The 16991-nt window shown below is 41.9% G+C and overlaps 1 protein-coding gene across 1 annotated transcript; it reads right to left on the bottom strand.

The window, feature by feature from the left end:
- Positions 1 to 715: 715 nt before the first annotated feature.
- Positions 716 to 16712, bottom strand: SHISAL2B (shisa like 2B). The gene is made up of 3 exons (XM_041765650.1): positions 16522 to 16712; positions 12591 to 12748; positions 716 to 1155 (listed from the first exon to the last, which is right to left on the bottom strand). Exons 1-3 carry the CDS (start codon positions 16710 to 16712, stop codon positions 1019 to 1021), a joined length of 486 nt encoding a protein of 161 aa, XP_041621584.1. The 3' UTR covers positions 716 to 1018.
- Positions 16713 to 16991: the final 279 nt, after the last annotated feature.

Raw genomic sequence — 16991 nt, 5'->3', positions numbered from 1 at the left:
TAAAAATTTTGACAGCCAAATGGTCAAAAGTTTGTAAAACCTGAACATGACCAAAAGCAATAGGACATTCCTTTTTTTTTTTTTTTTTTCTCTCTTCTACCAGAGAAGCCATATTTGACACATTTTGAAAGGCTAGTCTTTCAACTACAGGTATTTTATACAACACAGTAGATGTGTTGGCGGAGCCAGCTTTTAAAATTAATCCTTATTTCCTAGTGAATTCCGTTAGAAAACAAGGTCCGTGTTCTTGTAATAGAAATCACACTTAGGAATAAAAATCTTTCAAGACAATTATAATTTGCAGAAAGCATAGTTTGATTTCTAGGTGTCTAAGTGGTATTACTGCAATAGCCTTAGGTGGAGCTAGAGAACTTTATTTTTTTTTTTTTATAACTTTCATTATAGAAGTTCCATAGAAACTTCATCAGTGAAGGATTTTTGTTAGGGTTACCCCTTTGGTATGCAGAAAATATTTGTCATGCAGATTACACATTGTGAGGGAATGTTACTGAATGTTAGCTTTTATAAAGACAATATATTCATTTTGTGCCCAGCAAGCCCTCTAAAAAAGGCGTGGGTTGATCTCTAAGAGACCTAAGAACCTGCCACCTCTATTTTGTAAGACCATTCCCCCTGAGATTTCCCCTATCCTGTACCATCTCATAAAAAGAACTGCCTCTAAGTATCAAAAGAATTGTGAAATGTTGATGATATGACAAGTTTCTCATTGTTCTGCACTGGCATAGGCTTGCTTGTCTGTTATTGATAAGTTCTTTAATTTCTCATGAAGTATTAGCCTAATTTCATGTAATGCAAAAATATCTTAATTAGCAAATAAAAGTAAACTCCACATGATCAGAAACCTTAGTAGGTTTTTAATAAATTAATTGAATAATCGAAAATGCAGCTGTGTCTTGCTTTGTGAATTTTTAAAAAGCATAATTACGAACTGTATTTGGAATGCATTCTTTATTTGTATGGCTCCATCTCTGCAGTGAGCTTTTACAACACAGGCTGTTTAATAATACACAGTTTTGATTTGTGTGGTATCCATTTTTGGATCTTGAATTATATCATCAGCTTCATAGGATGTTTCAATTGTTGAATTTGATGCTGCGTTTGAATTGGGGGCTTTGGTTTTCCTGTTCGGGTTGCCTGCAAAACACAAACCAAATGAAATAGTTATTTGAAATTATGACATAACATTTGGCTTTTTAAAATGTGTGCTTTGGAGCCGTATTGAAAATATGTCTTGAAAACACTCCATGGATGAGTGAGAATTGAATCGTTTTAAAGTTGTTTTTGAGCATTTCCTTCTGAAAGTGAAATTAGGGAAATGATAACAGAAGTAAGAATTTCATTTCCGTGCTTACCTTTTTTATTTTTTTGCCTCCATGTTTCCATGGAGGAAATTACACATTGAGAAGAAGGCAACAATTTCTGGGTTGCTAAATAAAAGTGTGATTGTCCCTGTGCATAACGAACAAAACTATACTAAAGCTAATCGTAATAATTTGCAACACTCTTAAGGCTTTGCCATCATAATCAGTTTAGATGTAATGTTTAAAAAGAAACACATTTGTGGGGAATCCCTTGTGGCTCAGCAGTTTAGCGCCTGCCTTCGGCCCAGGACGTGATCCTGGAATCCCGAGGATCGAGTCCCACGTCAGGCTCCCTGCATGGAGCCTGCTTCTCCCTCCACCTGTGTCTCTGCCTCTCTCTCTCTCTCTCAGTCTCTCATGAATAAATAAATAAAATCTTAAAAAAAAACACATTTGTGCCACAATCTCATTCACTCATTCCATGTAAATATGAGTCCAAAATGCATAAGGGTAGAGGAATATGGACCTTTGCTCATCACCAAAACCAAACCTCATAGCAAAGAAATGGATTATTCTTCAAGAATGATTGTTAGAAAAGTTAAGGGCACTCCTGGGCAGCTGCGTTGATTAAGCATCTGACTTGATTTCAGCTCAGGTCATGATCTCAGGATCTTGAGACTGGAGCCCCATGCCTGGCTCAGCACTCAGCATGGAGTCTGCTTGAGATTCTCTCCCTTTGGCTCCCCCTCCTTCCTCCTCAGCACCCCCCTCCCCGGCTTTCTCTCTCTCTCAAAAAAATCTTTTTTTTTTTTTTAATTTTTTATTTATTTATGATAGTCACAGAGAGAGAGAAAGAGAGGCAGAGACACAAGCAGAGGGAGAAGCAGGCTCCATGCACCGGGAGCCTGACGTGGGATTCGATCCCGGGTCTCCAGGATCGCGCCCTGGGCCAAAGGCAGGCGCCAAACCGCTGCGCCACCCAGGGATCCCTCTCTCAAAAAAATCTTAAAGAAAAGTTATTGTATCATATAGTTCACCAACATATCCAAATTTAAACAACATAAATATGTAGAAGCAGTAGATTAATCCCTGCTGTCACTAATGCCCTCCTGGTGCTGAATCCCTAGGCCAGTTCACAGTCCGCATGTCTGACCTACTGGCAGCATTGTCCTTCCTTTGTCTCCAGGATACCACCCTTTCTTGACTCCCCTCCTCTTTCTCCATTGCTCCTTCTCAGTCTCTTGTTGGTCCCTTTTTCTTCTCTCAGGCCTCTTAGATTCAGGAGTGCCTCAGGGCCCAGCGCGTTGGTTCCTAGCCCCATCTTCCTCCCCAGTTAGTCTCATTTAGAAAAAAAATCTGCTCTGAACCTCCCTTAGAGGAAGTGGGATCCATTGGCCAAGAGGTTGCCCGATTAGAAACAGCTCCTTCCTCTACTGTTTCCCACTTACATCTTTCAATGTGTTCATACTGCCTGGCTTTGCTCAGTTATAAGTAATTGTACAGACTGCTTTCCAGACCCCGTCAGCATACCCCCACGGTGGGTTGATTTGGGACCTCAGCACTCGCAGGGCGAGATATTTACAAGTGATGAAGAACCATGTCTCCCTCCAGCTCCCAGATCCTACCCACAGCACTGGGCAACATGGGTGGCACTGTTCTCTGAGCTCACCTTAAAAGTATCCGAAGTTTAAAGCGTAGGGCCTGGAATCGTTCAAAAGATGCCTTTATTTCATCACTTCTGAACCTCTGTGGTGGTAAAGTACATGTTCTACTTCTCAACATTCCATCATAATGTTTCAACCATATAATGTGATTTTTTTTTTTTTAGAAGTTAATTTGTTGTAGGCACAACATTTTCTACCTGGTAAGTAGCTCTATGCCCAGTCAGCAATCATTATCTGTTAAATGGAGTAGGGAAAGCTGGCATGAAAAATCTAATAAACCGATAAATTTGACTTGACTGTCACTTGCAGAGTGGAATTTTAGAAACTAATAGATGGAAATTTAACTACCAAGCACTTCAGTGGTGGAATTTATTCTCTATGGGGGCCACTGAAACTGTTTTCCTCTGGGAACATTTGAAAAGCAAAAATATTTCTAGGTTTGTTTTTCATTTGCACAGCAATGTTTGGTTAGTCCTCTTCAGTATTCAGCAGGTAAAGATAAAAGATCAAGGATAGAGGGTGTAAATTAGCTTCACATCATCTGGGTGGCTTTTGCATCTTACGTAAGCATTTCTTGACACATCTAAAACTTAAGACTTTTATTGGAGTTTCTGAAATGCTGAACTGAATGTTGGTTAATTCTAGTCCTTTGTGTTTCCTAAGCTTTTTTACAGACTTAGATTCATAAGTTATTTCAATAAGATTTTCAAGGTGTTTTTTTATAATAAATTAATTTTTTATTGGTGTTCAATTCACCAACATACAGAATAACACCCAGTGCTCATCCCATCAAGTGTCCCCCCCTCAGTGCCCGTCACCCATTCACCCCCACTCCCCACCCTCCTCCCCAAGGTGTTTTTATCTACCTTGTCACATATAGTTTTTGTATTTTTTAAAAAATAAATTCAGGAAGTTATTTCCTAACTTAGAGGTTCTCTCTAAGAACCCCTTAGCTTGGGGTTCTCTCTTAGTCATCTCAGTTCTGACAGCCCCAGTTTCCATTATGTATTTTCTGGCAACAACCGAGAGAGTTGAACTAACCTGTCTACTGCCCTCTGAGATTTCAACGCTTGCAAAATATACTCCAGTGTTACAGGTTTCTCTTCATCGGGGACTTGTAAAGACACCCATTCTCCAGCCCTGCCTCCTTATCTCCTTGGCTACTGGATCCTTCTAATCAGTGTAGGCACAACTTTGTTTTTTAGACTGGCTTCTGACAGCAAGGCAGTTCCCCTCATGGAACCAATCTGCTTCACAAACCAGAAAAGATTTGTCAGAAACACCCTTCCAATGTCACTGGAAGCAGGAATTTTGATTAGCAAGTTAACACCCCTAGTGTTCACTCCCTTCTCACAACTTATTAAAAAAAGAAAAAATCCAAAGAGGCTTTCAACGTGTATCCTTTCTGGTAAGTCAGAGTAATTGGACATAGAGAAAAACCACTGCAGTGAGTAGCTATCGTGGTAACAAGAGTCCAGCCAACTGCACCTCTTTGGAATCCTCTTAAAAGAGAAAGCAAGAAAAGTCTGAGCAACCTCACCTTTTCCTCGTTTTGCTTTGATAAACAGATGCTAATTTTTTAGCCAACAAGGTAGAGAAAAACCAGCTGCCTCTTCTTCTGGTGCCAGGATTACAACATGGACTGGATTTTAAATAAATCTATCATTCCATGGAGCTCCCAAGGGATTTGTTACATCTAAAAGGTTTTTCTTTTTTAATTCCTCCTTTTCCTTACTGAATGCAGATTGTGAGGCTCCAACATTACTGTTCTTAACTAGGTTTGACATTAGTTGTTCTTTCCACAGCTTGTGGCCCATTTTCTTTTTCTTTCTTTCTTTCTTTTTTTTCTTTCTTTTTTTTTTTTTTTGGTGTCTGGTCATCAGAGAGAAATCTCAACCTTCCTTTAATTCTATACCTCTCAGATTGGCATTTAAATTAAAGCTTTGGCCTTTGCCAAAATTCAAATCCAATTCCTCAGACAATCTTTGCACGTATCCTCCACAAAGTACACCAAGAGATTTTTTTTTTTTTCTGATAATAGTTGAATTTTGCATTCATTTTCAGAACCATTCCTCGGGAATCCATTTATCTTATAACTCATCTGTGAACTCTGCCCTTGCTTGCCATTTCAAAATACCAAAAGAGTGCTGGAGACCCCTGCAGGTCTTCCTCTCTTTGACTATCTGGCCGGAACTGTAATTAAGCTTTTCTGCTCTCATCTGCCCACATCCCCCTAGCTTCTGTGTCACATTCTCCATCCTACAGCAGCTTCTAATTCCTAATTAGCTGGCTCACTTTATTGCTGAGTGGAAAATCTACACATCTGACTCATCCCACAGTTCCTCCTAGGGAAAACAGGAAACCTTAAATCTACCCTAAGTGTGATTGATTTGCAAGCGGATGTTTTCCCTTCGAGTTTAATATGGCCCATAGGCTGGATCTGAAGGTAATGGTCAAGTGGGCAAAACTTGCCTAGTGACCTACTGATCTATTGTGTTTTCCCTGTCGCCTTAAGAATATATAGATATCTCAGATAAATACACTTAAAAATTTACTGTAAAAGCTACAATCTTTGACTTGCCCTTTTGCTTTATCCATCCACCGATGAGTGAAGGCAGTTCTCTCCAGAAATGTTTTTCCTATCCTATTTTTTTCCACAATGAGCTTTCTTTTCCTTTTTCTTTTCTGCATTATTAAATTTTCCCAACCACTGGTGAATAACATAACTCAAAAATAACCTAGTGGATATTTAAAATCCTTTAAATGAATTTTCACAAGAGACCGGCTTCTGTTTTGTTTATTGGTTCCAACATCAGCCAAGATTGCCTAACCCTGAGCCCTGAGGAGGACCCACAAATACCAAATGTGGCAGTAGCTCTGCTGAGCAATTTGATCTTCTACATTCTAGGAACAAAAACAGTCATAGGAAATTATATGATTATAATTATAATATTATTATATTATATAATTATATGATTTTAAGTAGAAAGACCCCTTTAGGAGACATATCAACCTTTTCTGCCATTGAGTTCAAATTACCCCATCTTCTACTAAGATCTCAGTGAGTTCTTAAAGACTTTCTGAAACAAAGAATGGTATTACAAAATAATTTGGCAGCCTACTGAATAAGAGTTTTGAGCAGGGTTTTGTTGGAGAGGTGTTAAGGCTATTAAGAAAAATAGATCCCAAAGTTATCTGTAAACTTAGTGCAAAACCCATCAAAATACCACTTGATTTTTAAAAATTTGGCGTGATTCAAAAATTTATTTGGAAGCCTGAACATTACAGGAGTAGCCAACAAACTTTGATAAAGAAGAATAGTGGTAAGGGAGGAAGGAGAAAGACTTGCCTGGTCAGATATTAAAACCATATCACTACCATAATTTTTAAGGTATATTATTAGCTTAAGAATAAATGGATTGATAAATTTAACACAGCAAAATAGCGTTCAAAAAATTTTGGACACATTTCAAAAGGGCAAAGGACCCAATTTAAAGGAGGCTCCCACAGGCCAAATCTGAGACAATGTAAGGATTAGAATAAATAATGACAGTAATAGAATATTTTAAAACAAAGAATCTGAGTCCATACTGATCTTAATAAATAAATGAATAGGTAAATAAATAGGGGAGAAAGGAAAGCTCTTCCTTGTAGTAGAATAGCAACCAACATCAAAGGAATGTGAGGCTTGGAAAGTCACTATTTTATAACTATTGTAATAATAGGTCTAAAATTATTTTGAAATTTTGAATGGGGACACCTGGGTGGTTCAATGGTTGAGCATCTGCCTTCGGCTCAGGTTGTGATCCCAGGGTCCTGAGATCAAGTGCCGCATCAGGCTCCCTGGCAGGGAGCCTGCTTCTCCCTCTGCCTGTGTCTCTGCCTCTCTCTCTCTCTGTCTCATGAATAAATAAATAAAATCAAGAGAAAGAAAGAAAGAAAGAAAGAAAGAAAGAAAGAAAGAAAGAAAGAAAGAAAGAAAGAAAGAAAGAAAGAAAAAAGAAGAAAGAAATTTTGAATGAAAAAACTCAGTCAAGACCCATCAATGAATGGATGAAAATTTGAGAAGGAACAGAATATTTTCCATCTCAAAGTACCTCCTCACAAAGTACTTAGTAATTAATAGGGAACAATCGTGACTTTACAACATACTAATCCAGCAAATACAACCTTAACCAACGAATCAAAGTTAGTATCACCTCTAATGGGACAAAACAATATTATGTGCTTCCTGCTATGATGCCCTGAGAATATGATTTCCATGTATTCCTGTCAAAATGTATTATCTCTCTCCAATCATGAGAAAATATTAGACAAATTGAAAGACACTGTACAGAATAACTGGTTTTTGCTTTTCAAAAATGTCGAGATCATGAAAGACAAAGAAAGGCTGACAATTAAAGGAGGCTAAAGAAATACGACAACTAATTACTAGACTAGATGCGGATGAGAAAAACATCACTATTAAGGATATTGGCAAAATCTGAATATGAACTGAAGATTAGATATTACTGTATCCATGTTACATTTCCTGACTTTGATGAACATGCTGTAACTATGTAAGAAAAAAACCCTCTTCTTTGGAAATACTGAAATATTTATGGTTAAAAGGCACAATATCTGCAAAATTATTTTCAAATGGTTCAGAAAATATACATTGAATGGAAGTCAATGATAAAGAAAATGAGGCAAAACATTAAGAAGAGGTATACAACCTCTATGCAATTCTTGCAATTTTTCTCAAAGTGTGAAATCATATCAAGATAAAAGAATAAAAAAAAAATAACAGCACTCTGTCAGTAAAGTGGAATTATTCTATGACAAAGGCATTTACTTATTGGCAAACAAAGATGTCAATATTGTCCAGTGGAAAAAAATGCGTAAGACTCATCCCTCCTCCCATTTTGTTAGATCCACTTGTGTATAGATGCATACCAAAAATCCATGAAAGAATTCAACATGGTGTTCATAACCCCCATCTCTGTACGGTGCAATCACGTAAGACCCTGTTTCTTTGTTTCCCCATATTGTCTCATTCTCCACCAATAAAAGTGAATTGAAAGAAAGGTCTTTCTTTCCAGGTGACTCTTCCAAGAAGAAGAAACAGAGCAGACCATTCTGAGCCAGGCCGAGTCATGTTGGTGCTCACGGGCAGAAGAAACAATTGCATGATCCTCAGATGTGCTTTCTCAGGATTCTATAGGTAATTTCTATTTTTCTCCTAGGCAGCCACACCTTACTGAGGATTTGCTTGCTCTCTCTCATTTAGATCGCCTGCCTTTACAAGAGAGACCACCAGGTAGATACAGGCTTGGAGTTTCTACTACCTCTCTACAGCTGTATTGTTCTCTTTGTGCCAAGCAGCTCTACTAATAACTGTCCTTTCAATTTCCATCCCAAACTCTGCTTCCAACAAGCCCTGTCCTTAGGCCTTCACCACTCCCCCCCCCCACACACACACACTCCCCCAGCGTGTCAGAACCACAGGGTGGATGTGCTTAGGCTTCCTGGAGCTCCAATCTTCTTCAGATGTGAGGAGGAAAATATGTTATTATTAAAGACAAGCCTTCACATTCAGCCAAATGGAAAAAAAATGACGTAAATTTTAAAAATAAGATGGGAAAAGGGTAAACATAAAAGGGGACTTCAAATAATTTAAAGCTGAGATCATGACCTGAGCCGAAGGCAGACGCTTAACCGGCTGAGCCACCCAGGCACCCTTTCTTTCTGATGTATACAATTTAAGCTTTTATACATTTTGAATTGATCCCGAAAACATCAGATCACTGGCAGTGACTGCAGTGTTTCATCGGGCTACATCCAGGGTACACTTTGTGGACAGGTACTGTCGCCAAGAAATTAATTACCCTTTAAATTGTGTCCCATCATCATTTTCTTCCCTCTTTCCGTGTTTTGAGTTATGCACATTTCCAATGCCCCATGTGGTCGGAAGGGGCTCCCTGCACAGCAGGGAGTCTGCTTCTCCCTCTCCCCCTGCCGCTCCCCTGCTTTTTCTTCTCTTGCTCTCTGTCAAACAAATAAAAAAATCTTTTTTAAAATTAAAAAAAATAAAACTGACTTAGGGCACTGCACTTTGGTGTTTCTATAAGTGACAATAGTCTAAGTCTAGAATAGTTTAATAGACAGTTTTGCCAAGTTTTCCTTTGTGTATCTTTATTGGGTTTTATTCTTTTTTTTAAAAGATTTATTTATTTGAGAGAGAGAGAGAGAGAGAGCACGCAATTGAGCACGAGTAGAAGGAGGGGCTGAAGGAGAAGCAGACTCCCTGCTGAGCCCAAGGTGGGGCTCAGTCCCAGGACCCTGAGAGCATGACCAGAGCCTAAAGCAGATGCTTAATCGACTGAGCCCCCAAGACACTCCAAGCAAGGTTTACTGAGACATAGTAAAGTGATAGTACAAAGCTTCGAAGACAGAGGGGACCCGAGAGGGTTGCCCACCCTAAGTCAGTTTTAGAATGCACACAAAAACACTTTTCCCTTCTAAGCCATTCAAATTGCCTGTAATGACAACAGTCTCAATTATAAAAATTTTATAAAAATCTAAAATAATGGGAGGTCGACTCTTAGGAATAGGTCACTTTGAAAGAAGAGAGTCGTAACAGAAAATACCAGTTTCCTCTGATGTAATATTCACTTGCTTGCTCTTCTGCAAACATTTCATTATGTCCTTGACCTTGAAGGCATTCTTTAAGTGGAATAAGGACTTTTTATTTTAATAGCTAGGACACGGGAATCTATTCCTAGGTGGAACAGAGCATATGCATATTTCACAGCAGCACCACAATGTTTGCACTTTAAAGGATCACTTTCAAATATAAACCATCTTCTTTTCCTGTCTCAGTAACATGTGGACGGCCTATTTTGTTTTGGGCTCCCCACCATGTCTGATTTGGTTAAAACCAACCCAAAGAACCCAAATCACTTCATTTGAAAGCAGCAGGAAGGTGGTGATCATATAAAACCCTGCCTTGTCAACAGCACACAATGTTTTTGAGAGGAAACATTTTGATGCAAGGAAGCAACTCCTTCTAACTACCTCAGAAGGGCATTAATGGATCTCCTTATCTAAACAGCAATAAGAGGACAAGACTTGAATCAACAAGCCAACTAATTCTGTTGCTGGGTTCTCAGAGCCAACATGAAATAACATGAAATAACAACATGAAATAACATTCTGGAGCAGTCCCTGAGATAAATCAGGAAAAACAGCCAACTTCTACTTAGCACAACGCACTGCACACAGGAGACATTCAATGACTTTGATGACTCTATAGGTCACAATAAAGATGTCCCTTTGATCATCTACTATAAATTGATCATTTACTTCATTCAACAAACATCGTTACGTGTTCTAGGCAATAGCGATACAGTCGTAAGGAAACAAGATGAAAATTATTACTTTCTTGGAACGTACTCTCCAGTGGGAGTGGAGAAAAGTTAGACAGTAGATAACTAAAATATATAGTATAGTAGTGCTGACCGCTTAGGAGAAAAATAGAACGGGAAGGGTGTGTGAAATAATGAAGGGGAGCTAAAAAGCCAGACAGGGTGACCAGGGAAGAACTCCCTAGGAATGTGACCTTTTAGTAAAGATGTGAAAGGCAGTGCAAGTCACATGGATATCTCAGGAAAAAGCCTTCTGGACAAGGGTGGCAGCACATGCAAAGGCCCTGCAGCAGAGGAGTTTCAAGGGACAGCAAAGAGGCCAATGTGTCTCCTCCGCACAGGAGATAAGAGGAATGTGGGTGGAGAGGCCAAACTGCAGAAGCCCTGATAGGTCCCAGGTAAGGCTTCAGTATCTAACAAGATGGATGGGAAGTGATTAAGGTTTTGTTTTGTTTTGTTTTTTGTTTTTTGTTTTTTATTTTTAGCAGAGAACTGACAAGACCTGGCTTGGGTTTTAGCAGCCTCACTTTTCCTGCTTTGTGGACAGCAGACAGCAGGGGAGCAAGGGGTTAGCTGGGAAGGGGAGCTATTTGTTTTAAAATGCAGAGTCTGGGGATGCCTGGGTGGCTCAGTACATCCTCCTGCAGGGAGCCTGCTTCTCCCTCTGCCTGTGTCTCTGCCTCTCTCTGTGTATCTCTCATGAATAAATAAATAAAAATCTTTAAAAATAAAATAAAATGCAGAGTCTGGAGTTCCCTAGGTGATTCTTAGGCATAGCAAAATTCAAGAATTTCTACTTTAAATTATCTTGAGACAAAAATTGATTTTATGATCTAATTCTTTGGTGATCACCAATCCAGTGCTGCATTTTGCCAGTGGAGAAACAGGATCTAAGCTACTGGACTCACTTCAATGAACAACCTGTCCATTCAGCCGCACAGTTCCAAACAGCGCTTCAGAAAAAGATCCACCAAGGGACCCTGGCCTCTTGATCTGTGATGCAGGACACCCTCTGAGAGAGATCTCCTCTGCAGAAAAGGAAAGTAGAGCCAATGCAATCATTCAGTCACAGTGTATTTGATAAGGTCACAGAGCATCTACTCCATAAATAGAAGTTTCAGGATTCAGCCCAAGGAGGGCATCTGAGCAGGTGACTTTCCAAAACTTTTTAAAGTAAACTTTTCAGTTCCTTTTTAAGTAGAAGTTGGTGAGCACTTGTATCTTGTTCTAAATATATAGATCCTACATTTTAAAAAAATATTTTTATTTATTCATGAGAGACACAGAGAAAGAGGTAGAGGCAGAAGCAGGCTCCCGGGATCAAGCCCTCAGTCAAAGGCAGATACTCAACCACTGAGCCACCCAGGCATCCCTACATCCTAAATTTCTATTAAAATACACTTTAAGTATGTATCTCAAAATGTTTGATTACTACTTTTTAAATACACCAAGAGAAATTTATATTCACAAAAGTCACAACAATTCTTTCTGATTGAATTTCACATGCTAACGGTTAGCATTTGTGTGACACTTTGTAATTGAGATGATGAGACCCAGTTCCACAAACCGTACATAAAAATTTCTTTCTAACTCTATAGGCACTCTCCACACAAGCGCACAAACACACACGCACGTGTGTATCTTCACTAGTGTGTAATCCATTCAAACACTGTCTTCTATTGACTTTTCCTCTGCTTTTATTCCTTCTGTGGGCCTCTGCAGTATTTTATGGGCCTCCCCTGAATACTGCACCCCTCAAATGCTCAGGGGAAAGCCCAACTGACCACTGACTGGCCCATCTTGAGTGATGCAACCCTGAGAATTAACCACCAGAGATTTTGCTCATCTATTCAACTTCTTTGGCTCTATCAAAAACAAAGTTAATTTTTTTTTTTAACTCTAAGAGGATAAAAAGCTTCAAAACGGAAAGAGACTTAAACATAATAGAGTGGATCTGCTGGATCCATGTGTTGGTTTTCATGAGAACATCTACGTCCTGCCACTCTTGTCCTCTGGCCCAATTTCTCAAAGGGTTTTCACCGTTAACGCCTGATTTCATGTGAATCTTTTAAAAGGCGCCTAACATACCGAGTTTTTGAAAAGCGTTCCTTGTCAACGGTCTGATGTGTCACCCAGGGATGGGTGATCATTTTGAATCGCATGCAGGGAGTTGGCTACGAATCACAGACACGGATTACCTTCTCGAGTGGAAGACGCCTCTAGTTGCTGAAGCTGGAGGCCGCTGTCTAACCTTTGAGGCTTTGTAGACAGAAATAAGTAGCACAGGACACAGACGCTGATGACAAAGGCAAGTAGAACAAGGGCAGCAGTTCCCAGTCCAACCAGGGCACCGATGCTGGAGGAGACAAGAAGAACATCCTCACTGTCGCACAAAATGGTTTGCACACACCCCCTAGAGGGCAGGTTTGAATGTTGTTCATTCTTGCTCCAGGCACTCCTAGCCAAATTATATGTTAGTACAAACGGCCTCTGATTGGAATCTAAAGCTCACCTCCTGCCTTCCGCAGGTTCTTACATTTTCTCAATACATTTACATGGTAACGTTAGTAATAGAATATCATGCGAGCTCAGATGGCAGGTGGATGGCCACATGATTCTCTAAATACCGCAAAGGAACCTCTGTCAGTATATGTTAGAAGCAAACATCGTGTTCACCAACAAAAGGGGAATTAGCAAAATACTCTCTGGGACAAAAGTAGCAATGCAGATGTAGAACTTTTCTTTTGGAGACGTGTATGGAAGAGGGCACCTACCAATACATGAAGCCACAGCTCTTCCAAAAGAGAAGAAGGTTTAATGAAAGGGAAGCAGTACTTATGAAATGTACATAAAGTCCAGGTTTAGCTGGGTTTTTCCTTTCTAAAAGAGCATAATACCAAAGGCCTCTAGTGCCAAGGAAGAAACCCTTGGGCTTTTCTCCAAAAAAAAGGGGGGGGGGATATCTGATACTCTTTTCTCTGCATTAACTTTGTAATAATTCCTTCCGAGCAGTTATCTAAGACTAATCGTTTGAGAGGTAACACAGTTTACATAAGCCTGTGAACTTGATACTTTTAAATAGGAAAAGGATCTTGGGAAAAAAATTATCTCGAAAGACTAATAAGCTTTCCTTATTATTTTGCTTTCCAATGTATGTAAACATGTAGAGAGAGATTTTAAGCTGCTCAAGAGCACATAGTTCTGTTGACTTGCCCATAGTGCAGTGCCCCCGACAAGTTTGAGATGTACCCAGGGAAGGAGGGAGGGGAGACTCTGACCAGGGATGCTATGTGTGTTAGGGCTCTGGGAAGAAGGAGAACAAAATCAAAAGCGAGCCGCTAAGCTTATTCCATTTATTTTGATTTTAGGAGATAAAGGCCTTCTGCCATTTAGAGATGGCCTCCTTGGCCACAGACTTGGAGTCAGACATCCAAAGACACGTGTGTCTGCTATATTCATGTCGGCCCCTACTGAAGACTGGATAATTTTGTGGTTAGAGTCAGTATGTAGTTTTATATCTAAATTGGACTTCGCCCTCGCTTGTGCACTCTGAGTCCAAGGGGTAGACTCCCTGGCTCCGGCAACTCCGCTTTCATGTTAGTTTGCACCAAAGCTGACTTTTGTAGAGTATATGCATCTGGGAACGTTAGGACTATGCATAGACACAGGGGAACATAATCCACTTAATTAACATTAAGTTAATGCTGCCTAAGACAGTTAGGCTGCCGCACATCTAGGAAGATTCCTGAAATGAGAACAGGTTATTAAAAAAAAAAAATCTTCAAAGTAAAAAAAGTAATTTAGTCAATTTAAAAGTCAACTTAATTAAATTCAACATGCATATTGGGAGCTTTCAATGTGCACAGTTGAAAAACCAGCCACATGATTTGAAGGAAAAAGCAAAGCATGCTGTTGCTGCATTTTTTTTTTTTTTTTTTTTTTTTTTTGCTGCTTTCTATTATAAGGAAAGAAGGTCCTGCATAATCTTGGACAGTTAGAGTCACAGTTCCACTACGTTGGAAATGCTGCTTCGTGCGCACAAAAGTCTAGATACATCTCCTAAAATATTCATTTTGTGAAATACTTACTGACCTCATGTGTTGCCCTGTGCAATAGGTATTATTTTCCTAGGTCCTCAAAGCAGGTTGCCAAAGGAAGTCCTGAGAGGTCAGGGACTTATTTGTAAGAGAAGAAAGGATGCTGTGGAAGGATGGTGGTGGTGGTGGTGGTGGGGAATGCAGAACAGGCCAGATGATCCCATCCTCGCAGCATCCTGGGCTCTGAAGCTGCAACCACATTCATGTTACCTTTCCCCGCCTTAGCAACTTCGCTTACCTGGTAGTAGCTGCGCCCCGCCTTTCTCCAGCTGCTGCATAATCTCAGAACAAATGCTAGTGGCTTTAGGAATATTTCCCTCATGGGGACTATTTTAAATTTGGGTGGAGAGCAAAGAATAAGAGGGAAATGAAGCTCTGAATTTTTACTTCCCCAGTGCGTTCCCAGCGCTCAGTAACTCACAGGATCCCCAGGTTTAACATGGCCAACAGATGCCATCAGTTGAGATGGTTTTTATGTCTCCCAGGAGCTGAGCTCTCCTGTCTGTGTTGTCCAGGCTGAGTGAAGACCCCAACTAGCTAGTCGTTCTCTGTGTCCTCATAAACCTATCCTCTGAGGCCTGTCACTTTGGAACTATTCAAGGGTCTGAGAATCCCAGGCACTTTTCTGAGTTTGACTTAAGAGTTGCCAGTCTCTGTTGGAGGTGCTGCCCTCATTATTAACACCTCCAAAGACTCAGAGCTGGCTTCCAAAAGTGCTCTTTTCCAAAAGGCCAAATGATATGCAATACTGATTACTTCTCCAGATGAGAGGGATAAGCCACCACTATTTTCTGAGATTTTGCCCCACTCTGGCCACAATACAACGTTGTCACCTGAACTGACTGGTTAGCGACACTCCTCTGGAGGAGTTTTTGAAACTCACAGTATTTAAAAAAAAAATTATTTCATTGCCTCCAGAAGTAACAGTTACAGTCAGCCGTTGGAGACTGGACAAGTGTGACAAATTCTGGATCATGCTAGAGGATTAGAGAAATAACACTCTTCTGCTTGCTAGCAGCGTCTCTCTCTTGTCGGGCATCATCAGCTCATTGGTTTGTGAGAAACCAATGAAGGTGGGTTTGGAGTTCTTTCCCGTTCATTATCCAGGCAAAAACCAAAGGATGGAGTTCAGAGGTTGCAATCTTCTGGAGTAGAAAGGGGCGGCGGGGGGGGGGGGAGCATTTCACAGTGAAAATACCTACATCAATAGTAGGTGGACTAAGTAAAATTGCCATCATAGGAAAAAGAGGCAAGGAAGGCTCCACCTTAGAAAGTCTTCTGTCTGGGGTCCCTCGGTGGCTCAGCGGTTTAGCGCCTGCCTTGGGCCCAGGGTGTGGTGTGATCCTGGGGACCCCAGATCAAGTCCGGCATCGGGCTCCCTGGATGGAGCCTGCTTCTCCCTCTGCCTCTCTCTCTGTCTCTCATGAATAAATAAACAAAATCTTAAAAAGAAAAAAAGAAAGAAAGTCTGTCTTGGCTCCAGGGGCCAAGTGGCCCACGTGTTAATCAAGGGGTGTCCTGTAAAGGTTCTAAGGAGCGGGTATCAATCACAGCAAGTAAAACTTTCCCTCTGCCTGTGATCCATCAAATTCGGTTCAGGGTCATCTGAAAAGAGCAAATTTGGGGAGTCCAGTCGCTCTTCGCGCGCGCACGCCTCTTTTTGATTCCTCCGCACACTCCAGGAGACTTTAAACCCTTTAAACACTCCGGTCTTCGGTGAATACCTAAGAAGGCGCGCCCCCCCCACCAAGTGTCTGTCTCCCCCTTTGTATTCAAATGCACCAAATGCCCGAACAAATGCAAAAGAGCGAGAGCTGTGCGCGCCTGCCCCCCGCACCCCGCACCGCGCACCCCAGCGCCCAGGGCGCACAGCCTCGGGGGGGTCCCTCGGCCAGGCCGGGGATGGGGGGCGGGGGGGTGCAGCACCGGGCGGGTCCCTCAGCCGCCCCCCCCCCCCAGGGAGCCGAGCCTGCACCACCACCACCCCCCGGAGCATCCCCCCTTCTCCATCCCGGGCCCGCCGCCTGCGCACCTGAGGCTCCACATGTAGCCGTGCTTGTAGGGGAAGTAGCTGCCCGGCTCCCCGCAGCAGTACTTGAGGTCTGCGAAGCCGCAGCAGTAGCGGAGGGCGGCGCCCTCGCCGCTCCGGGGGCACTCGAAGGGCTCCACGAAGGTGCGGTTGAGGCTGTAGTAGCCCGAGCACACCCGGCCCGCCTCGCTCATCGCGGCCCCGCTGCGCTCCTGCGGGGGGCGGCCTCCGCGCGCCCCCTCCCCTCCCCTCCCCTCCCCGTCCGACCCTGGACCCTTCTCCCACCGCGTGGTCTCCTGCTCGCCCCCTGCCTTGGGCGGCTTCCTCGCGCTCCCTGCACCGGCACCCGGGAGCTCAGCTGGCCCCGCGGCGCGCCAGAAAGCGAGCTCACCCGCAGGAGAAGTGCGGGTGTGGCAGGTGCCTGCCGTCTGCTCAGGTGCAGCCCGAGTTGCCGCGCCGCCTGCCCGGGATGG

Source organism: Vulpes lagopus, chromosome 8 (assembly GCF_018345385.1).
Source record: "Vulpes lagopus strain Blue_001 chromosome 8, ASM1834538v1, whole genome shotgun sequence".
NCBI classification, from domain to species: domain Eukaryota; kingdom Metazoa; phylum Chordata; class Mammalia; order Carnivora; family Canidae; genus Vulpes; species Vulpes lagopus.
This window is presented reverse-complemented; position numbering and strand designations above follow the sequence as displayed.